Raw genomic sequence first — 23831 nt, forward strand, 5'->3', positions numbered from 1 at the left:
GAATACTGCAGGTTTAAGAGTGCTGTTTTCAAGTAGCATCGATATGAAGCGGAAACTTGATTGAAAGCTGATATGTAGATAATACACTGTACAAGACTTATCTCCCTACCACGTGTCATAGATCTATAAGACCCAAATTCTCTTACGAGTGTCACAAATTCACTCATTAAAATACTATGTACAGCAAGGACTACTCCATTTAAGTCCCCTGCAGATGCACGGAGCTCGGATAAAGTGCCCTTTATATTGCCCTGCCACTGGATAGTTTTTGAAATGGCCCATTAAAGTACTCAACAGAAGGAGCTGCCAAACCACTGCACGTTGAAACTATTCAAGTAATGCCAGGAATAATAAAAAAAGTATTCATCTGCTAACTAACATAGCTGGTTTTTTTTTTGTTTTTTTTTTACTGTGGAATCATGACTTGGTACCACAGTCGCCTTGGGGGGCAACGGTGAAATTGCCTCGTCGCGATAACTGCTCCATCTGAAAGACACCTTACAGTTACATTCAACCTGCACTAAGTGCCAATTTTTCTGATTAGATGTTTCAATGCATGTTTTACATAATGGTTCAATAGTTACCCTTTGAATTACATGAATTATTCTGAATTAAAGGAGAGTAGAACAACAGTTCCTCAAGCCCTAATGTGAAAAGATCCCGAGATGGGGAGTCATTTGTTACAAAATTAGAGGCTCAAGGTTTCATATACTTTTCTGGCTGTTATTTATTCACTGTTGACTCTTTAGATGTTCTCTTGGTTCGGGTAAGATCTGAAGACCTTGTAGATCCACTGTGTGTAGAATGGAACATTGATGAAAATGCCAGGTTGGTTGGCCCTGGCACAGCTTCTACCGTGGACACTTACTCCCACAATAACCTTGATCTCACCATCCTGACACACAAGTGGGCCACCATAATCCCTCTGCATAAAAGAAAAAAATGCAAAACACATTTTATGGACTTCATCATTATTTTCCTTTTCCAAGGGCATTTCACCTGTGTTAGTAAAAAGACCACCAGTATTCATGAGCATGGGCTGTTTTAATCTAAAGCTCCAGACGACAATTTGTGGGTCGATTACTGATGAAATATTTTGCAACAATTGGTCACTGCTTTGTTTACTATAAGCTATAGACCAAAGCTGAGCCAACAGATACAAACAACACATTTAATAAATAATATATATATATATATATATATATATACATATATATATATATATTTTTTTTACAGTCATTTGGCAGATGCTTTTATCCAAAGCAACTTACAAAAATTGCAATTCAATAACCGAAGATCCAAAGTACCAGTAGTCGTTATTCAGAAGTATCCACTCTAACAAATAGCCATCTCTAAACCATATACAAACTTACATTCACTTCTTGGTTTTTTTTTTTTTTGGGGGGGGGGGGGGTTAGGGGGGGCTAAGCGCTAATAGTAGGGTAGTGCTTGGTGAAGAGGTATGTTTTCAGCATATATATATACTGTATATACACATAAATATATGCGTGTGTGTGTATATATATACATATATATATATACATATATGTACATGCAGACATATATTTACACACACACATACATACTGTACATGCATACATACAAACATATATACACACACACATATATATACATATATATATATGTATATATATATATAAAATGATCTAAATTGATCCAAACCAAATATTTCTGCATAAAGTCATGAAGGGAAAATTAATCAAACTATACTCACTGAAATGATTATTTCATGTCAGATTATAAAATGAAACAGAATGAATGAGCAGTAGTAGCAGTTTACCTCACAGACTCCCTCATTCCTCCTGCCTCCTGCACACATCTGGGTGTTGGTGATGGGTAAGTTGCCTCTATGCATCGTCCTACATCTTTCATTGCTGACAATGGGTAGTTCAACAACCTTGAGCATGTCGTCATTGCCGGTCCCTAAATGCAATGAATAAAGAGTTGTATTGTTTCTGTCCCAATAAACAATAACCTGTACACATTCTACAATTTCAGTGAGCACCTGGTTTTGAATTTAATAAAATCATTTTAAAGATGATGAATTATTGAGAAGGCGGGGTTTTATTTTTGAACCTCTTCCATATATGGTTGCACGATAGTGAATTTCACATTAACTGTTTCCTCTCCTTCCTTGTGTCTGAATCCATCAACACAACAACTCCATTCAACCTAGTTTCTTCCAAACAACTCTTCCATTAACATAACAAGACACCGCAAACCCGCTGCATATATGGAAAAACTCTCCTTAGTCCGTTTGAACTGAAAAAGCATCTGAGATGATAGGTGACATGTCTTCAAGGGAAAACATTCACATCCGCACGCCATGAAAAAAAAAAAGAATTAACCGTGACCTGGATGATCGAGAACCCTCAATTGACACAACAGCTTTGGCGTAAATCCGATTAAGAATATCATTACCTTTGGTCTCTCCCCATCCATACATTTTACACATTGTTCCTTCTGGGATGGAGCACCCATCCACCGGAAGTTGAATTGTATGGACATTGTCAGCGGGAAGTGCAGGTCTGGACATATTGTGCAACCAAAGAAGATAAAAAGCAAGATAAGCATGGCTTTACACCCTCTGCATAAATTCTTGTGGATTTTCCTAGAACTCACCTAGACAACCTGAGGAGAGTTAAATTAGACCCCTTGGGTCCGCAGATCATGTGAGCGATGCTGACTACTTGTCTCTTCGACCAGTCTGAACCTTCTCGAATATCAGTGACTCCCAGCCACACTCGATACTCACTGAGGTCTGGATAACTGAAAAAGTAAAATGCACGATAAAATATTGCAAAATGATGAAATTGAGAAAAATTGTGAAAAATTAGAAAATGGATGCAAACCGACCATTGAATATAAAAAGCAGCAGTGTGACTAGTGAATTCACCAAAAAAAACAAAAAAACTATTATAATATATCAATAAGAGTTGATGAAAGCATTGTAAAAAATGTTCATTTACCAAGATGAAAAGCATTGTATGTCTGTTAGTACCCACTCCTCCCGTATGAGTGATCCCCCACACCAGTGGGAGGACCTGAAAAAAAGGCAAAAATTAAACCAATCACAAAATTGATGTAAACAATATGTTACTCCAAATTCTATGTTTGTCCCGACGCGACCATTTTCTGATGTATAAATACAAAAAATATTTTGCCCTTAAGACCAACCTTGCAAAGTTTATACAACTGTGATAGAAATATTATAATATATACATATATATATATGTATGTATGTATGTATGTATGTATGTATGTATGTATATATATATATATATATAAATGAATATACAATTGTTTATTTGAAGGATCACTGATAATATATATATATATATAAATATACAATTGTTTATTTGAAGGGTCACTGATAATATATATATATATATATATAAATATACAATTGTTTATTTGAAGGGTCACTGATTATATATATATATATATAATATTGTTTATTTGAAGGGTCACTGATGGGATGGCAGATTTTTTTCTCAACTTTTATAGGCATGTGACACTGATATTAGTCAGTGGTGCTTTTTCCATGCTGGAACAGAGTTGCAACAATGACACTGGAAATGACCTTAACAAATCAGACAGACTGTGTGAGGATAGAGATGACGTTGAAGTAGGCTGGAAAATTGCTTGTACAAAGGACGGCAAGTCAACTTAAGTATTTTAAGTAAGGTTCGTTGAATGACGACGGCTTATGGCCGTGCATGAAAGGCAATCAGAGGCATCATTTTAATTTGTTGATGCACAGAGGACGTGTCTGTATGGTTTTAAAAATAAAAAAAAAAGGAGTCACCTTCCATTTAAAATGTGTACGTGTGTGCTTGTGTGCATTCATGCGTGTGTGTGTGTGTGTGTGTGGGCGGTCTTGCCAGTTACATTTTGAATAATTTAGATCTTGATAAACTGCCGGTGTATCTTTCTGCAGTTCAACCCATTCAAATGAAAGATGAAACAATACTTAACTGCAGTGTCCTTAAAGGTGATATTTATAATGGTAGATGAAATACATATCCATTGTTTGAAAAAATCTGCACACCAAGTGAGCTCAAAAGAAAAGATAATTTATTTTAGCACGACGTCTCGAGCCACGATCCCCTCTTCTTCAGATGCTTAACAAATATGTTACCGTCGCTCGAAACATCACGCAAAAATAAATTATCAAATCTTTGCTTTGGAGCCCTCTTGGTGTGCGGGTTTTTTCAAACCTTTGTTTAGTTCATATATTTTGATCCAGCAGCCATCTCAAACTGGGCAGCAGATGTGTGTTTTTCCCTTTTATTTTCCACCACAAGTGAAATACATATGACATTGTCTTACCCTTTTTGTATGCTGACCATCCAGCTCCCGTCGGTGATGCTCACTGGACCGCCTCCTACAATCCTGGGACTCTTGTGGACAAAACATGCGACAGACAATTCACCTGAAAAAGCAGAAACGCACATATATCAACACACGTCTCGATAAATGTGCGTGTCTATAAGACAGTAAAGAACGTAAACGGCAAAACTACACCAGTTTTTCTGTAGGTATTGTTGAATGAGTTCAGCCAAATTTGAATCATGTCAAAATACATCACTTGTATTCATTGCAAAATGATTGTGAAAGAATTGTTCTGTTATTATTGTCTAATGATACATTCTATTTGCAATGAAATACATGCTAATTTAGATCTTTGAGTACACAATGCATACAAGTGTAAAATTGAAACTTCATGCTTTTATGGATCTTGAAAATCTGAGCAATGTTATTAAAAAAAACAAAACAATAGTATAGTTTATTACCAAACAAGGTTGTCTGCACAGGGGCATTTTGGATGATGAGATTCACAAAAACACAAAGCAGTACTTTAAGCTCATGGTAATAGCAAAATACTACTGTACTTATTGGCATTTTTCATTTTCAAAGGTGTGTTTTTCCACAATGACGCTTTTACACAAACATCCAAATGTCTCGCTAAACCACAACGAATATTATCCATGACTAATCTTCCCATTTCATTCTTCATCGTTGAGTATGACATCTGGCTCCTGAGTTGTCATTGTTTGATTGCATGTGTATGTAAGAAGTTCCAGCTTGTTTGACACACACACACACACACACACACACACACACACACACACACACACACATATACTGTAGTTTTATATACAGAGGCATCAGATCAATCTCAAGGGTCATGAGAGGACTCAATCCAGAGAAGAAAAATAGAAAATAGAAAAGTCTGATAAACAAATCTGTTTTGGGATTCAAGTCTTGGAACTCATTTGAGTTTCTTATTTTCTGACAGATGCTGAATCCTATAAAGTGAAACCATGTGGCAACATTTGGGTGCGAAAATCAATATTTTTAACTTTTATTTCGACTACACACCGCTCAAAGCTTTATTTCGACTCGAACCAAGTGCCTATTTTGATTTGATTTTTTTCAATTGATTTCATAGGTTCTTCAGTTCAGAGTTAACTTGTAATGAAAGGCATTGAAAATGTAGCGGCGGTAAAAAGTGCAAGTTCTTTCTGAAATGCGATATAGTTGAAATGTAAATTGGCACACAATGTGAGAGGGACACTCACTCGGCGGAGCAGTGCTCTGTGAAGAATTACCTGCCGAGAAGAGAAGAGGATTAGGGATTTAGAAAAATAAATTGGCACAAGATAGGGATTGCTCCCACGAAGGATTTTGTATTTTATTGTCGATCTATATCAAACAGTTCCATAGCGCTTGAATTTTAATTCATGGTATGTTGAGATTTTAACTCCTTCAGTGTGTACATATCACATTGTAATGATAATAAAGCTATAGTTCAAGGCAAACAGTGTTTTCCAATAATCAATCGCTTCACAAATTCCTAATTGTTTTGTGCATTTCTATGGAGGTTTTGCATAAACCAGCATGCAGCTACTCACAGGGTTCTACATTGCAGTAGTCCCAAGGTATGGCAGAATTGTTTGTAAAACACCACAGACCATGTTTGTCCTTATCGGGGTTTCTGCAATAGTTTCTCTCCGGGCCAGCTGTGATCAGGCCACTCCCACCTCTAGACGAGAAAAGAAACCCAAAAAAAAAGTTTTTTTCATCAACATAAATTAAACAAAAAGAGGTTTTCCAAATATGTTTACCTTTTTTCAAAAATGTCACGATGCTGATGAAAGAAATGCTTGGTTGCAGGTTGTATATTACTGATAAAAACACCTCACTTAGTTTGGTTACTCTACACGGCGATGTAGGTTCTCTCCATCAGGACAAGATAAGAAAAAGAAATTATTCATTGAGACTGCAAGCACTAACCAACACGTCCATATTTATTACATCTCAATGTAGACAGATCCTTCATGAGAGGGTTATCATGGAGGTAATTCAAAACCGTAAACTAAACCTTTTCTCACGCTGAATTCCTCCAAATGATAAGGCAGGGGCTTTAGAGGCATTGTGGAGGAGATGCTCTGCACAGAATGAAAACAATCCTGAGATATGTTTGTTGTATTTCCCGCAGCTAACTGTCTACACTCCCAGTGACTCACAAACCCTGACCTTTGACCCCTGGGCAGAAGCCAGGCGCTGGAGCTGACGGACTTTGAAGTTTTCAAACAAAGGAGGGGTTCGGGGTCAAAGGAGAGGAGTGAAGTCCATATCCCCCGGTGGAGTTATCACTGGGAGTCATACTTGCAGAGTTGAATCATCTTCACGGAAACACTTCTAGAAAAGTTACTCATTGCAAACGCAAGAGTTGTTTCTCCTCTGAGAAACGTGCTTACAACCATTACACTTAACTGGGGGGTGAAAGATGCGGTACCTCCCCTGATCGAACCGCACATCTCATGCACGCAAATTACAATATTGCGAATACTTGTTTTAATAAAAGCACATTTCTCAAGCGAGGCTTTTCTATCATGTCTCTTAAATCTGGGTAGTTTTCAAATCGCTGCTGTCTGGTTTTAATCTCAATGATCACTGTTCTGCAAAAGTCTAGAATTTTAGTTGCTGCTGATTGCAGCTAACTATCATCTCTCTCCTTGTTTTTTTAGCAAATGCGCTTGTCTGTACTTTAATTGATGGTGCACTTCTGTTTTATTCATCATAGTGGAGTTCTGTTTTAGTTTAGAAATGGCGAGAATACTGTGGACTGACCTGAGGAGATGGTCCCTCCAGGGGGCACATGGAAGGTTTGATCTTGTCATCGACTGCACTCCTTGATAATTTTCCCCATGGCTCACATAGCAGTCTTTAAGACAAAAAATAAAAAAAATTAAAAAAAAATAATAGAAGCCATGCATTTAACAGTTCTTTAAAAAAATAATATGTCCAGCACAAAGTACTATGCAAACTTCCTGACACCCATGTACCCCAAAAAGAAGTCTATCTTTATCAAAACTAGCTGATAACTAAAAGTAGTAACAAGAATGATACTTTGAAAGTGACTTTATTGTAAACTGTCTTGAATTTTAAGAGATTTACCGACACACAACTTTGCAAAGAGTTTGTTATCAGTCGGAGAGGTTATGCATCAATATGAAATTCATTAGAGGTCAATTTAGAAATGAGCATTTGATACTCAGGCGAAGGCAGTGACAATACAGAATGCTAATTGTTTGTATATGTTAGGAATTGTGGCCAGGCCTTCCCAGAGGCCTATAGGGCACGACTTGCCTGCGGGGGAGAAAAACATTGTTCCAGTATATGTGGTCGCACATTCTCTGTTTCTCATCATGAAAAAATGTTGAATATTTCTCTTCTGTGGATATAAAACAGGTCTGTCTTTGCTTGTTTTCAAATAAAAATATCTCTCACCAGTAACAGGCTTCCTTTGCGCGCTGCACTCAGGGATGTGGTTGCAGAACATTGTACGGACTCTTGGGTCCGTCGTAAAACACCAGGGGGATTCCTGGCCATCTGGATTCCGGCAGAAGTTTTCTCTAAGATCCCTGGCAATCACAGAGAAATGTATCCTGTAATCTGCAAAGATTTACAGCGTTGTACACGCAGGCAGGTGAAAAAGCGTCCAAATATTTTTTGTAAAGGTCAGGCTCACTTGCAAGGGTACGCTTGAGGTGTAAATGTGTGATTATGAGGGTACTGAGAGTCCCAGCGTTGACATGGGAGTCCATTGGATGCAATGTCTGTTGTCCCCCTGTAAGCTTCTCCTCTCCCTTCAAAACACTCGGTTGTTTCCACCACGTTCTGTTTAGGGGGTGTTTCTGTGGAAATATAACATGACATGAAAAAAATTTAAAAGTCATCAGTTCTCGCACATGGAAACTTGTTGGAAAAAATATAGATAAAAGATAATATCATGCTGAAAAAGTGAACACAGCGTCCTATTTCTTCTGGTTTGTAGAGCGATTTGATGGAATGCACTTTATGAATTAATTATTATTAGAATAAATATTACAATTTGTATTTTAAGTATTATTTGTATTATGATTATCTTTGTATTTACTACCTCACCCATTCACATGTCATGTCTTTTTTATCCTTGTTGGTCCCGGCCCACACGCATCCTGACTATTTTTGTTTATTTACTGTATTCTTGTCATTGCTATTGTCACATTGTTATTTATATTGTAGTTTAGTTTTGGTTGGCTATTTTTCACCCTGACTGTTCCAATCTGTTGTCCATTCTTATCCCTCCTGTCTAATTATTTGTGGATGTCTTTGTTATTTTCTATCTTCTAACTGTTTCTCTATTTATATTTGTATTCATACTTATTTTTGACATAACAACTGTTATGCTGCTATGAAAAAGGAATTTCCCCTATGGGGATCAATTTATCTTTTACCAACATTATATAGATGTCTAAAAGTTAACCCATATGTAATTTAAATAATATTGACTTTGAATAGCATGCCTATTGTAGGTATCACAATTTTAATTAAGATTAACAGTAGGACAAAATTGAAAGTTAGATGAACTAATTGATGAAATAGTCACAGAAAAATATACATATATTTAAATTAATAAATGTATGAATATTAAAAAAAAATGTTGTAATAGTATGCTTTTTGAGGACTATTCCTCGTTCCAAGAAAAATGGAAGCCTCAAGATCACCACATGCATAACTATAGCATTATTTGTTTGGTTATTTAGTATTTCTATACAGCCCATTTAAGTTTCAGATGCACAAATATATAATTTCTCCTATTAATTTTCCGTTTTTTAATCCACTCCATTTATATCTGCTTGGAACTACTATGCAACAGACACTGTATAAAATGTATACTAGTAATAAACAGTATGACATATTTACTTAAACTAAATAAACAATATTAAAAGATAAGAATTTAGCAAAAAAGGAGAATGGCTAAGAAGTTGCATGTGTCCCCAGTTAAAGGAGTTCTTCTCGTAAAGTTTAACGCTAAATATAATGATGTCTGCCATCATATGTGATGCTTTTGAAAACTTTCGATCAACCCCTTAACTGGCAAGCAATATTTTAAAAAGATACACATGGACTGCAACAGAAAAAAGGAAGAATAAGCAAATAAAGTCTCTCTCTCTCTCTCTCTCTCTCTCTCTCGCTTATTCTTTCCCCATTACTTTGATTTCGTTAACTCTAGCTGGGTCCTAAACTTGGTCTTGTCGCAACAAACTTCTGTATCTGAGCGAGGGACAGTGATTACAGGGCAATTTACAAATAGATTTCCGAGCACCTCCAAAATAACGACACAATTACATAATAAAAAAAAAAAAAAAACCTCATCAAATCACATGTCCACCTATCTCAAATTCATCAGCCAAACTGCTTATTCTTGGTACAAGATATAACAGATATAATCTGCTTATGGTGTGTATGACCCTAGTGTTGTATCTATATTTGTAACAGGATGTTGATGTGGAGCAGTAACTGAGCCTTCAACAGTCAGACCACCACACGCAAGAGCTGGCATGGAACAATAAACAAGCTGGCTGACGGCGCTGAGGAAAAATAAACACTCTGGCTATTAGAGAAAACATAACAAATGGACAAATTTAAAAGGTGTGTGTGTGTGTGTTGCAAACATATTCTAATTGCTATGAAATAAAAACAGACTTAGTATGACAAATACATTCAACCGCACAAAAAAAAAAAAAGAGAAGAAATGCATGCTTACCACACACTCTGATGTTACAGTATTCCCAGACTGTATTTGGGTCTGTTGTGAAACACCACGGTCTGGGACGTCCATCAGGGTTCCTACAGTAGTTATCATCTAGACCTTTGTCAGGATACCTAACGCAAAGAATGCATTATGGCAAAAGCTTATTGGCAAAGGCTTAATATAAGAGAGTCTATTTAAGACCGTCTAGCACAATCTCATGTTATACGTACTGTGATAGCTTTGGCTACAGACGGCGTCCCGAAGGACACGTTTTATATTTCCGCTTCTTTTTTAAACGCTAGTACAGACACCAAAGTGTGCTGTGCAAAACTAAGGCAAAAACAGCGGTGTAGCGTGTCCATCTGTGAATCTCTTCAGAGCTTACGGGAGTTAGGAGGATAAAAGGCTGCACTGCCGCAGGTTTTCTACTGTACAGTCATCCCAAAGTTTCATCTCCCTCTGGGTATTCAGCCTCCGGGCGTGCAATTTATGGCTATCAGACCCTCTCATTACATTAGTGCTATGAGGAGTTTGGGATTACATTAACACAAACACTTGGATGATTATAAATGTGTTAACGAGTCTCAACAAATCCAGACCACCTGCCATGCGACTAACTGGATCACTCATTTCACACACACACACACACACACAGACACACACGGACACATACAGCTCTATCGCCAAGATATACCCGGGTGTATATACGGACCTAGATATATACCGCTACTAATACACAGTAAAGTACTGTATGTGACCTTCCGAAAATATCAAGGTCAATCTCACAAGTGGTTTCCAATCAACCAGCAGCTTATAGGAATTAAGGCCTATTACGTCTGAATGAAGAGTTTTGTCATCAATCACTGCTAACAACTCAAAGTTCAACATTACTTTCACAAAGCATCTCCCCCCCCACACACATACACACACACTAAATTACGAGTAATTCATCCACTCAAACAAGTGCACATCACCCGCAAACCATTACATCAACCTATCAAATCATGTAATCTCCAACTTTTCACATATTCCCATATAAATCTATGTGTGTGGGCTGAAGGGTGACGGACAATTTAACGTAATGCAAAGTGATGGAAATTTATATATGCATGCATAAGTGTGTAAGTGAAACCTCTTGGTATGGTACAGGTGCTTGTGTGGTTCATCCAGGTCCCAGCGTTGACATTCCTTTCCACTCCCTGTGTGGTCCATGGGCCCTCTGTAATCTTCTCCATTACAGTTCATACATTCGACTTTGCAGCCATGACACACACACACACACACACACACAAGCACAAATGTGCGCACATACAAAGACAACAAAACAAACAGCTTAGACAATAACAACACAACGTAACACAGTGACACCTACGTGAGGTTTAGTTTTGTTTTAGATGCTTCTAATAATAGCTTTAATCCTTTTTTTTCTCCATTTTGAGTAGATCTTATTAAGTTATGAAATTGTACAACTGAAGCCCATAAGGCATCAACTGGATTATGTGCATCAATTGTGTGAGACTAATGTGGCTGAGGATCACTCTGTCATAACCAAAACAGATCATGCGGATTAAAAACAGATTGTTTTGCTGTTTCGACTGAGGAGAACATCATACTGTTTGTGCATGTTTGCTCGTGCAAGCCAGGTTTGATTACATCCAATAAGTTTGCTTCCAATAAGACAGAACTGATTTTTTTTCAACAGCCAGTTAATTATTTACTTGTTTTATTCCGTTTGATCAAACTGAAGGGTTATAATTCCTGCTGTAAAACTTTTGATAACCTGCTGGGACGCCATATGTGAGCGTCAGAGCGGGATAGATGACCATCTTGTTTTACTGAAGTGCGGCTTCGTTGCTCGTAAACATTAACCTGCATCATGTAAAGAAAAATCCTTGGATAGCAAACGTCACCTTATTTCAGGGAGAAATGAGTATTTAACAATAATGTCGTGTAAAATGACACGGAGGCTCCTTGTGACCTTCTTTTTTTCTCGTAACATAATCAGAAAAGTATCGAAGTTTTAAAAACTGAGAAACGTTTTAACAAAAAAGCCGATATATAATACCCCGCAATTTATCATTAGGAAAGGAAAAGGGGATTAATCTCCTCTGACATTCAAACACCAGCCTCTTTAAGTTTGAAGCATGTGCTTAATCTGAACCTGATGGAAAAAAACTACAACACACACCTGGAGAGGCCGGCAGCTGGCCTCTGAGAATGTAGATAGGAGCGCCGCAGTGAGACCGAGCGCTCGTGAATTCAAGGCACGATGTGATTGCCTAATTTCAGACTATTAAACCTCAATTGGCGAAGCAATTTTAAATGTGGCTTAGGCATTATTATAGGATTGATGTCCACTCAGAAAAGTTTTGTGTAACTGCGGTGAGCCTACCTTGTGAACACTGTGGTATGCCACACTCCTGGTACCTCAGGTGTGGCCGCGGGTCAGTGGTAAAACACCAGGGTCCCACTGTGGAATTGTCTGGGTTACGGCAGTAGTTTTCTCTCAGGTCCTTCTTCCTGAACTTCTTGGAATTAAACCTATCGGAGGCACAGCGTGAAATTTTAGATGAAGATGTTTCAGTAGCATCTAGCGGAAATGAAAGGGCAGAACATTTTAATCAGCAAACGATCGAACGTATTGTGAAAATGACCCGATGCAGGTTTTAAATCATCACTTACTGCCGTGTTTGAATGCTAAAACCTCACAGATTTTTATTATAGATAAAAAAAAAGGTATCGAAGATAGTACTTGACCGCAAAGGGAAAATATAAATAAAATAGGAAATGGATGAAATAAAATTTCAAAAAGCGATACAGTATATCCGTGTGCATATGGAGTGCACGTCTGTATCCATGTATACTTTTATGCGTGTGTGTGTGTGTGTGTGTGTGTGTGTGTGTGTGTGTGTGTGAAAACGGAGACATAGCATTTTTGGGGTGCACTGACTGTTTCAGGGAAGACTTGATGAATGTTTGTGTGAATGTTCACTGAAAGCATTTGGATGAATAAAGTAACAAACATCATCTTGAACAATTCAGATTGTTCATGTGTGTGTGTGTGTGTGCACACACGCGGGCGGGCACATATTTGCACACACTTGTGCCTGTGCATCAGAAAGAGCAGTCAGTGAGCTGACTGATGGAATGTGTTGAAGCGCCTGGGTTTAATTTCTTGATTTACAGACTCTAATGGCCATTTGATAAAGTGGGTTCACCAGAGGTACAAATGTTCATTGCCCTCTTTGATTTGTTTGCGACAGTGGAAACTCACAGCGAACCAAATCACGGTCATTTAATACCCCTGAGCAAAGGGGAATGGAAAAGAAAGAAGGTGCAGCATGAGGTTCAAAAGGTAATGGAGGTTTTTAGATGAGGTGAATGCGTCATGTGTACCATTCTGGTTACACGATTCAATTAAATGATACCTCGTCTGCTTATTTTGCCCATTTTTTATCTACATGTCCAGTAAAAAAATTATGTGTAAAATGATTATTATACAGCAATATTAAATAGTTTACCCCGTTCAGTTTCATTCATTAATCATTGTTAATTGAGATTCATTTTCTGGTATTACAAAGTCATTAAACATATTGTGATTTACTCTCATCAGTGGTATGGAGTTTGGTTTTTTATTTGGATAGGTAGAATCATCCTCCTTTTGAATAAACACATCTGCAATGAGGAATTTCATTCACGGTTCACATTTCTAGTCATTGAAGTCCTTGCGTTTTATGCCAGTTGATTACCATAGACATTTATGAAATGTTGTTGCAAATGTTATTGTTAATGCTGATTTAGTCTTCAACTGCTTCCATAATCCAACAGATAAACAAAACTTTACTTATTGTAATAATAAACAGTTCAAGACTTGCGTTAATTGCGTTACGATATGCTGCTTCAGAACCCATGCCTGCGAATTAAATTTAACTTGGATTCTATGTCAGAGAAGAATTTACTGAAACAGGCGGATAAGATATGCTTCAAATTCAGGCTAAAAATCATGAACGCGTTCTTCAATTTAAACAAAGTTTGTCAAAGGGGAAATTTGTTTTACTGTTAAAGTGTTACACTGAGGTCAGTTGTGACTAACAACTTCTAACTGCAGCCTAATCAACCCGACCCGTCACAGCCGCGTGTACAACCACATATGTATACTGGCCTCAGGCTACTGGCAAATTGCATTACTAACAAGACACTAGTAAGTGAGAACAGCTTTGACTGTGGTTTGTTTGACATTTCAGTTAATGTGGATCAGACTTGAGGCTCATTTATGCTTTATGCAGGATACGCATACAAATATGGACGGAGCTGGTCATGCGTGTCCTGCATTCATTTCGTTGTTATTTTGGTCCTTCTGGAAGCTTAACAGATGCGGACTAAAAGAGCTGTACCGCTGTTTACCACGGGGGGCAATGTTGAGTTAAATCTCCGAACGGGGAGGCCGTTTGAAAAATGTTTCAAACTTTGTGAGTTTGTGCAAAATCATCTGCACATTTGGGATGTTACATCACTGGGATACAGGAGCAAACATCTGTTGCATGGAAGTATGAGAGCAGTGATGTTCACAACATAAAAAAAAAAGTGCAGATCCATTTTCACCATTATCACGTGTGTGTGTAGACCAGGGGTGTCAAACTCATTTTGGTCCGGAGGCCACATACGGCCTAATTTGATGGCAAGGGAGCCGGACCAGTAAAATCATTATCTAGAAGTAGCACTAAGTCCAGATTTTTCTTTTGTTTCAGTGTAAAGGAGGTCAATTATAAAAATCTTTATATGTAATGAACTGTTCATCTAAAAAATACATGACGAATTTATATTAAAAAAGAATTGAAAAAATTAAAATATTGTTGAGTTAAAAGGGAAAATATTGTCACTGTATGAAATTTTGCCACTCGGATTTATTAGAAAATGTACTGGTAATATGTATAAGAGGAGGTATAATGTTTACAAGGCTGATGGTGGCTGTTCTGGTTATTAAATCGATCTTTTTAATTTCGCCTGTTTTTTTTGGTTTTTTTTGCTATAATTTTTGTGTTTTTTTATAGACATAAGAAAAGAAAAGATCGTTTTAACAATGTCACGAGATGTTTTTGTCCATCAAAAAATCATTTCGTTTTCAAATTTTGAAGCAAAAAAAATACATGGCAAAGTTACTTTTTCATTTTTTCCTTGCCCATTTTTTTTTTTAAACCCACTGTATAAAACCCCCAGATGCATGTGAGAAAAAACACACGGGCCGCACCAACACAAAGATTTAATTTCAGGCAGGGGGCCACAAAATATTGTCCCGTGGGCCACAATCGGCCCGCGGGCCGCGAGTCTGAGACCCCTGGTGCAGAACACGAATGAGCTCTTACTTGTGTTCATGAGGTATTGGAGAAGCCCAGGCCTGGCAGGAGATCCCACTCACTGTGACCGACCTACGGCCTCTGTAACTCTGACCGGTACCCACAATGCACTCTCTTACATAGTCTGAAAGACAGAAGTAAATCACAGTAAAAGAGAAGGACGCACTGAACACAGCTTTGGGGATACTGGATGATGAAGTAAACAGACAAGGCGCTGGTTCAGTTGCAATGCTGTGCTAAACACAAACATTGCAAAGTAAAGAAAAAAAAAAACTGTTTTCATGATATTCAGCAAAACATGTGAATCGAGCAGCAAAAGCTACAGAGCACATTTATGGGCGATCTAATTCTGCAGGGGTTGGGTGTGATGGTTTACGTTGTGTAACCAAACACCGCTTGAAGATATGAAATGGACCGTGATGTGTGATGAATAAATATGTCAATTTTTTTTTTTTTTTTTTTTTTTTCCCCTTACCATGTCCTCGTTCTAGATAGAGCTTTAAAAAATGCCATCAAAAATAATTTTTGGAAATATTTTTCAACTTGTCTCATAAAACTGCGGGGAGTAAAGCATTGCTGAAAATTTTTGAAAAATTTATCCATTTGGTCAAATGAAAATAACTCCTCATAGAACTCCACAACTAGGCAACGCTAGAGTCAATTGGTAAAGAGAAAAGGTGAGATGGTTACCTTTCTTTTGATAGAGCTGGTAGTTTGAGTCTAGCTGTGACTGTGTTAGTGGAGAGTTCCTGTCAAAGGACAGCAACTGGCATTTCCTGTTTTTATGATCATAGAGGAAAGCTCTAGAGAAAACAGAGAAAAAAAACAGGAGGACAGAGAAACATGAGGGACACCGTCCTAGTTTCCTCTGGGTGCAAAACTCACTACACATTATATTAGTAAACAAAAGCGTACAAATCAATTCATCTTAAACAGGAAAAAAGATTAAGAACAAGTTAGGCAACTACTGTACAATTACAAAAAAAAAAAAAAAAAAGCAGCCCATGAAGTGTTTCTCGTCAGACATACCTGCAGGTAAACGGGAGTCTTTTGTTGCGGCTGCAAGATTTAACACACTTTTCCATGCTGATCCTCCTGCTTTTAGTGTGGTGGGAAGTGTTGGGAGATATGATGACCAGACGTACGCCATCAGTCTTCTGGTAATCCTGGAGCGCATTTCTTCTGCCCTCTGATAATAACACAGAATGCTTGTGAAATCGCATCATTAAGTTGAACTTAACGTCACAGAAATGTTCCGAAAAGTCATAACTTGAAGCTCTGCACAATCACCAGGGCGACTTTTCCTCCGCGAGCAATTCACGATACGTTGCCAGTATTTAATCAGCAACAACAGCATCCAGTGGGGATTTTAAGTCATGAATGTTGGGGTTAAGCCAGTGTAAATTAGGCTTAGGCATCAAAAGCAATCAGTTTAATTCCCAATATGTAACCAATTTATCTTAAAACACACCTGTACAAATGTGCTAAGTCAGATTCACCAAAGACTTAGATCATCAGGAAACAGTTGTAAATGTCACATTTAAACATGATGAATACCACCTGTTCTAAATGAATACATGTGAAACACAAGAATGGTAAATGAAAATAACTGATGGCCCGAAAGGTCAGGCATCCAGTGCACTTCACTCATGAAATTGGCACAGAAAAAAAGAGGAATTTTACCTGCTCTGAGATCGAGGGCCTGGTCTCAGAAGCAGAACAACAGAAACACATGTTTATGTTATTTAGAAGTGGAGGATCCTGAGAAAGACAGGCAATTGGAAAAAAATACCCACACTTTGAATGATGTGCTGCTGTGCAGGCTGTCGTGTTGCACCGGATACAAAATTGATTGGTTTTGACATAAAAAAACAAAAAAACAACTCGATAAATAGTAAACAGATACACGGACACAAAAGGAGGCACAAACTAAGCACGAATCATGGAGAGGATTTCGGGATGCTATCGCAGGTGACCGGCAAAACGGTTGTTTCCATTTTTTTTACAAGCACACTTCGGGAACCTGAAACCTGAATTTTGTCGATGCAAATAAATCCGCAAAATCCATCAATCATTCTGTGGTTTCACTTTCATAGTTTTGTTTCCGGATACATTTTTGAGCATGGAATGCTTTCCTAAATTGTTTGTACAGATGATTCATGAAATCAATGTGTCTATGTTTTTTTTTTTTTTTTTTTTCTTGCACGAGTCCCATTCATGAGCTCCACCTGACAGTTGTTCTGTTTCATGGACGAGCTATTTTATTTGGATTATATCTCAGCGAGATAAACGGTTTGGATGAGGATATCTGTCACACCTTTCTGCACTGGCTTGCATCTGCACCTGCAACAAAATCGCTATTTGAATTGAGCTTTGCTCCAATTATTGCTTTACCCTCAGTAGTCATGATATTAAGTTGTGACAGTCTAATGAGACAAAGCATTTTTCTGTTTAGCTCCCAGAGGCTTGCATTTTTCTAACTTCAGCAATACTCGGGGCCTTGTCGTGCACGTTACTACCCTCCGGCTGCCGATTTACTCTTTTTTTTTTTTAACACAGGTTTTTACTACAGCTGAGAAATCCTGCTCTATAAGCGCAACTCGTGTCAAACGCTGACGGTATGTTGAGTTAGCTGTCAGCGAGTCCATGCAAACCCAAAGTAGGGCGAAATTGTAATTACTGTTCTTTCCTGAATTGATGAACCCCAAAAGAACCCAAGAGATCTCATTGAGGCCTGGGTCTATAATTATAGAATAAGATCTTACAAGACTATGGCAAAGTTTTGTCTCTAATAGCGCTGTGACTCTTCTGACTGCTATATAATCTTCCTCCACCAAAAGAATATTGAATAACTGGTTAATTTTGGTTAAAATGGAACTTAGTTGAAACATCTAAGATTCCAGGAGTTTGTTAATATTCTCCAAGCAACACTACTTTGGAAGATTTCAAAATTGTTTCCAGAAATCATTCCAGTGAGCCACTGTCAACAAATAAAATGGCACCTTTGCCAGCTCTACCCGCAGCTCTCCTCCATTCAAACTGAAAACAGACGTGTGTTGTTTTCATTAACCTCTTTGTTTGGTCACTCAAAGATAAACAAGAATTACAAAATGTATTATAAGAAGTACTGGCCATCATGAGGGCTGAAGATTGGTTTGGAAAACCAAAATGCTAGTAAACTGAAAGTTGACTAAATCATTTTGATTAAGAAACGATGTTGACCCACACTAACTGATTTAGGATGTTTGAATGTAACATTTTACAGGATTTATGGTCTGCATGTTATCTATTTACCCACCTCCTACAATCACACACACACACACACACACATTTAGAGGATGTTTCTTTTTCAATATAAATCTAAAAGGAAAAGCCAGTTCAGTCCATTGCCATTGTGTGACCAAAGCCCAACTTGCAATTCCAGGATATGGCCACTAAACTTTGTTTCAGTCAGGTACTCTGATTTATTTATTTAATAGCCAGTTGGGAAAAAAAGAAGAAAAAAAAAAAAACTCATCTGTTTCAGGCTATTCTTGTTCATGTTTTATGTTTGTTTTAATTCTTACTAAACTAACTGTACAAAAAAAAAAAAAAAAACAGTTTACTCACGGAAATGAGTGAGACACCTGCCTGAAAGAAAACCTCTACACCATGAATAGCCGTAAAGATAACATATCTATAATGATATTCACTCTTTTTTTACTTCGTTTTATCCCTGTGGATTTTAACTCATGACTCCAGTTTAACAGAAAACAGCCACGCGTATAAATCTGCCAGCTTTTCTTCAAATGATGCGCAACCATTCATCAAAAGCGCGCAAAATGACGCATTGAAAATCCACATGTTTTTAAACCTGAAAATGACAGAAACCCAGTTGTTGATGTGATCATAATGTGTGGATCGAACAGACCAAAGTGATCGATCCAGAGCCTCCAGATGAACGCTGAACGTTCACGTCGTTATTTCTAGGCGACGGGGTTTATTCCACTCGATCGTGGAATAAACGAGATTTCGCAACCGCCCGGGGGAAAAAAAAAAAAAAAAAAAAAAAAAAAAAATAGTTCAGCTGAGCAAGAATCTGCTACATCCTTCCTCATCAACAACATCTTTCCATCCAGAATGCCAAACTTAACCCGCGTTGTCATGCATTGCATAAAAGCTGCGCCCATAACTTGCAGATTCCAGATTCCAGATTAGTGACTTTTCACACAACGGGTGCTCGTAAATGGGATTTAAAGCACACTTTTTAAGTTGCGCTATGAGCAACAAACTAGGAAAGCTGCCAGAGACACGGCGCGATCCTCGTCCCGGAAAGCAGGGAATGTGAAAAAAAATAAAATAAATACATTTCAGTCGTGGGTAGTTTAAAACTTACCGGAACAAGAAATGATGAAAAGCGTGATTGCGATCTTGTAAATCCACATGGTCGCGTCACCGGGCAAGTTTGGAAAGCGAAGCGTTGAGTCTGGAAGATGTTGCTTCTACTGCTGCGCGAAGGATGCGTCTCTGCTCTAAGTAGTTCCTTCCCTCCTTCCCTCCTTCCCTCCTTCCTCGACGCCCCTTCCTCCACTGTGAGACTTTGCAGGAACCCCCACCCTCCGCACTGCTCTGCGCTCATCTGCCCCAAATGTCACGCATTGCTGCTTGAAGCAAAACAACTAACCGTGTGATTTCCATGCCTTGTGATGAGACAAGTTAGGAAAACGTAAGCTTTGTACAGTGGTCATGCTTTTTTACAGTTTTTTTTTTTTTTTTTTTCTGCTTTCAATTGTGGATTTATCAATACTTTATAATCGTTATCGCCACCTTGTTGTACTAAAAAAAAGGAAGTTCAGTTCCGAATAAATTGGATAAAAAAATCTTTGCTGTGTCTTAGATGAAATGAAAAGAAAAAACAGAATATACCACCTTGTAGAACTAAAAGAAAAGAAAGTTCAGTTCCGAATAAATTGGACAGAATTTTTTTTTGCTGTCTTAGATAAAATATATATATATATATATATATATATAAAACAGAATATACCACATTGTAGTGCTAAAAAAAATGAAAGTTCAGTTCCAAATAAATTGGATAAAAAAACAATTTGCTGTGTCTTAGGTAAAATAAAAAAAAAAATAATAAAAAAAACAGAATATACCACCTTTTAGTGCTAAAAAAAATGAAAGTTCAGTTCTGAATAAATTGGATAAAAAAATCTTTGCTGTGTCTTAGATGAAATAAAAAGAAAAAAACAGAATATACCACCTTGTAGTACTAAAAAAAAAGAAAGTTCAGTTTCGAATAAATTGGATAAAATATCATTAGCTGTGTCTTAGATAAAATAAAAAAAAATTAAAAATAAAAAAAACAGAATATATCACCTTGTAGTGCTAAAAAAAAGGACAGTTCAGTTCCGAATAAATTGGATAAAAATCTTTGCTGTGTCTTCCATAAAATAAAAAATAAAATTAAAAAAAAAACAGAATATACCACCTTTTAGTGCTAAAAAAAAAGAAAGAAAGGTCAGTTCCGAATAAATTGGATAAAAAAATCATTGCTGTGCCTTAGATAAAATGAAATAAAAAAACAGAATATACCACCTTGTAGTACTAAAAAAAAAAAGAAAGTTCAGATCTGAATAAATTGGATAAAAAAATACTTTGCTGTGTCTTAGATTAAAACAGCAACAACACAGAACATACTGGAAGGCATCCAGTCATACATTATTAAAAAAAAAAAATGTATAAACATGTCATTCAATAGCGTGAGCAGTATTTGACTGCAATGACAGACAGTGGAAGATGGGAATCTTGCTGGGGATGCACTTAAGGATGGGGGCATTATTTGTGCCGCTGTCCTTCTCACCCATAATGTCGTATAAAATGTGAGTTTCTGGCCAGCAGAAGGCATCAATACATCACAATCACTCCATGTTCCAACGTGACAGTGCAGAATTGGGGAATATTTACTTCGTAAATACCCGAAACGGTAGCCACTCGGTCGAAGTCAAGTCCAATAGAGGCGCACACTCACAGCACACAGTATGTCATAATGCAGAATTTGAGTCACTGCGTCAAGGGAATTATCTCTACAGTCACGCCATTTGCCAAAGCGTGGATAAATTCGTAGGAAGAGAATATGTAGGACGAGACCATATCTTTATTTTGTCTCATGTTCAATGAGTAATACTTCTGTGGATTCCTTAAAGCACCACAGAGTAATTTGCAGTAATGAAGGATCAGCCATGAGTCAGATGCTTTCACTGGAGCACGGCACCAGTCTCCTCTCTTTTCTCCCTCTTTGTCTAGCTTCTCTTATGCACATATATGTGAAAAGCCACCCACTGACACGGGTAAACAGGCATTAAAACACGCTTTTCTGTGCTTCTTGTTACTTCCCATATGGAGAAGTTCACAGAGAAGATGCGGCATTGTGAAGCAAGCTGGGTAATAAAACAAAACAAACAAAAAAAAAAAAACATTACAAAAAGGCTCATCACCACAGTCTCATTACTGACTTTCCAAGCAAGAATCCAGTGGGTGTTTTCTGTGTGTCTGAAAGCCACTACCGGAGGATGGAAATCAGAGAGAGACCTAGTAGCCCACACTTCACTCATACGAGTGCCGTCACCATTAAAGACTCCTCACATCTGTGGCTAGTTATTCCCAGAAACCTATATCTTCATGCAACTGATGGACAGAGGAAGTACAGTGGGAGATGGTGATGATACGGAGAACCAACAGCTTGAAAGAGGGAAAGTGAAAAGAGGTGTGGGGTGGAAAAAAAAAAAATGAATGACTGCAACGGGAAAGTGAGCATGTTGGAGCGGTGAAAGCTCTTGAGTGGAAGGTACAAATCAGATCGGTGAAAGCTCATCACTCTATGTTTATTTGCGTATGGAGCATTAATAGACCTCAGGCAAATACGTGTAAAATTTTCATGAGTGCTGTATGAGTCATGTCTTTGCAAAGTGTTTTTATATCGCTATACATCTGTGCATGTGTGTGTCCATTTGGGCAGATGGTCTGCAGCCAATTAACTGGATCTCAATGTGACGTGTGATTTTTTTTTTTCTGCTTCTGTTCCAGATATGACCTTATGTACGAGAGGTAATATGCAAGAAATTATGGGTGCGTGTTTGGTGCCTGTAAACACAGATATGTGTGTCATGAGATCTCCTTAAATAAACAGTGATTTCCTGTTGTCAGTGCCTGTAATTGTATTTATTGGTGGTAATAGATATGAGCTGACGGTAATGAGAACAAAAATACATTGCACAAACATTCAAGTGCACAAGAAAGAAAAAAAAAAGGAGATGGGGGTTTTCGGATGTGGAGCATGAACTAACCTTATTTCAATGCTTTGGTAATTTTCCCATTACTTTTTTTTTTTTTTATTCCTTCAGAGTACGAAGCTAGAAGACGTCATCTTTTTTTTTTTTTTTTTTTTTTGATCATGTTTAACACAATGCTTCCACAAGTAAAATGACCATTTCATTTTTATTGATTTTTCATGTGTCATATTCTAAAAAAAAGTTCTCCGCCAACTTCATCAATCAAACAAAGGAAGTTCTTGAAAATGTGCAGTCCACCTTCAATCTTTTGGCTGCTCCATTTTTTTTTTCTGTTTATGGGTGTTGATGTGAACAGCTAAGGCAGAAGAAGAATTCATGGACAAAATGGCCTTGGGAGTTTGTGTATTCACACAAAACATAAATGTTTAAATCACACATCCTTTAGCATGCTAAACATGAAGCGTGTTGCACAAACACGTTACCATCTCACATCCATCCCATTGTGATGGGCCTTCGGTTGCTCAGGAGAACACCGAGACAAACTGAAAAGTATACAAAAATAGGTAATGTTTACATGCACATTTGTGCTATTGTTATTTGAAAAAAAAACTGTTTTTTTTTTCTTAAAAAGAGCTTTCCTGTGCACGGTCCATTGTTTCCCCTTCAGGATTTGAGATTGAAACGTTGAAAATGATTTGAAAAATGTGTCAAACTGTACACAGTATAAATTCCAAACATACAGGCTATCCAAGACTCAAGTATATAACGGTAAAATTACTGCATTGTCACAACATTTATGCAAACAAGGGAAAAAAAAGGTGGAAGAAAACAGCTGCCTTTAAAAACAAGAGAAAGAGTAGAGTCCAAGTCTCTGAACCTTCACTTGCCTCCTTGTTTGTTCCTAATTTAGCCCCTAATGACTCACATCGGGTTGCTTGTCATATAAAATAACAGAGGGTAAAGAAAAAAAAATCCTAGAAATAAGGTGCAATTCAAAGCACATGATCTCATAAATTTAATCAATATCCATTACTTACCGTAATCAACATATCAGTGGGAAACACAAACTGCGTTTAGAACGGTTCCTCGAAG

At 37.5% G+C, this 23831-nt stretch overlaps 1 protein-coding gene across 1 annotated transcript; it reads right to left on the reverse strand.

The window, feature by feature from the left end:
* Window positions 1-387: 387 nt before the first annotated feature.
* hgfb (hepatocyte growth factor b) lies at window positions 388-19978 on the reverse strand. Its single transcript, XM_086163801.1, has 18 exons — window positions 19841-19978; window positions 16495-16654; window positions 16156-16268; window positions 15475-15589; window positions 12504-12652; window positions 11244-11364; window positions 10124-10242; window positions 8063-8228; window positions 7822-7955; window positions 7162-7255; window positions 5940-6070; window positions 5607-5636; window positions 4354-4456; window positions 2991-3065; window positions 2644-2790; window positions 2443-2549; window positions 1802-1944; window positions 388-925 (listed from the first exon to the last, which is right to left on the reverse strand). The coding sequence occupies exons 1-18, from the start codon at window positions 19887-19889 to the stop codon at window positions 746-748; spliced, it is 2136 nt and encodes a 711-aa protein (XP_086019927.1). The 5' UTR covers window positions 19890-19978; the 3' UTR covers window positions 388-745.
* Window positions 19979-23831: the final 3853 nt, after the last annotated feature.

Source organism: Fistularia commersonii, chromosome 17 (assembly GCF_037954325.1).
Source record: "Fistularia commersonii isolate RoL2024-O1a breed Wild chromosome 17, RoL_Fcom_v1.0, whole genome shotgun sequence".
Lineage (NCBI taxonomy): Eukaryota > Metazoa > Chordata > Actinopteri > Syngnathiformes > Fistulariidae > Fistularia > Fistularia commersonii.

Coding starts and splice junctions, on each gene's coding strand:
- hgfb (XM_086163801.1), bottom strand. CDS start 19,889: ATGTGGATTTACAAGATCGCAATCACGCTTTTCATCATTTCTTGTTCC. Junction 7,256..7,821: donor GCAAAGGAAGCCTGTTACTG/GTGAGAGATATT, acceptor TTTGTCTTAAAG/ACTGCTATGTGAGCCATGGG. Junction 926..1,801: donor GGAATGAGGGAGTCTGTGAG/GTAAACTGCTAC, acceptor TCTTTTATGCAG/AGGGATTATGGTGGCCCACT.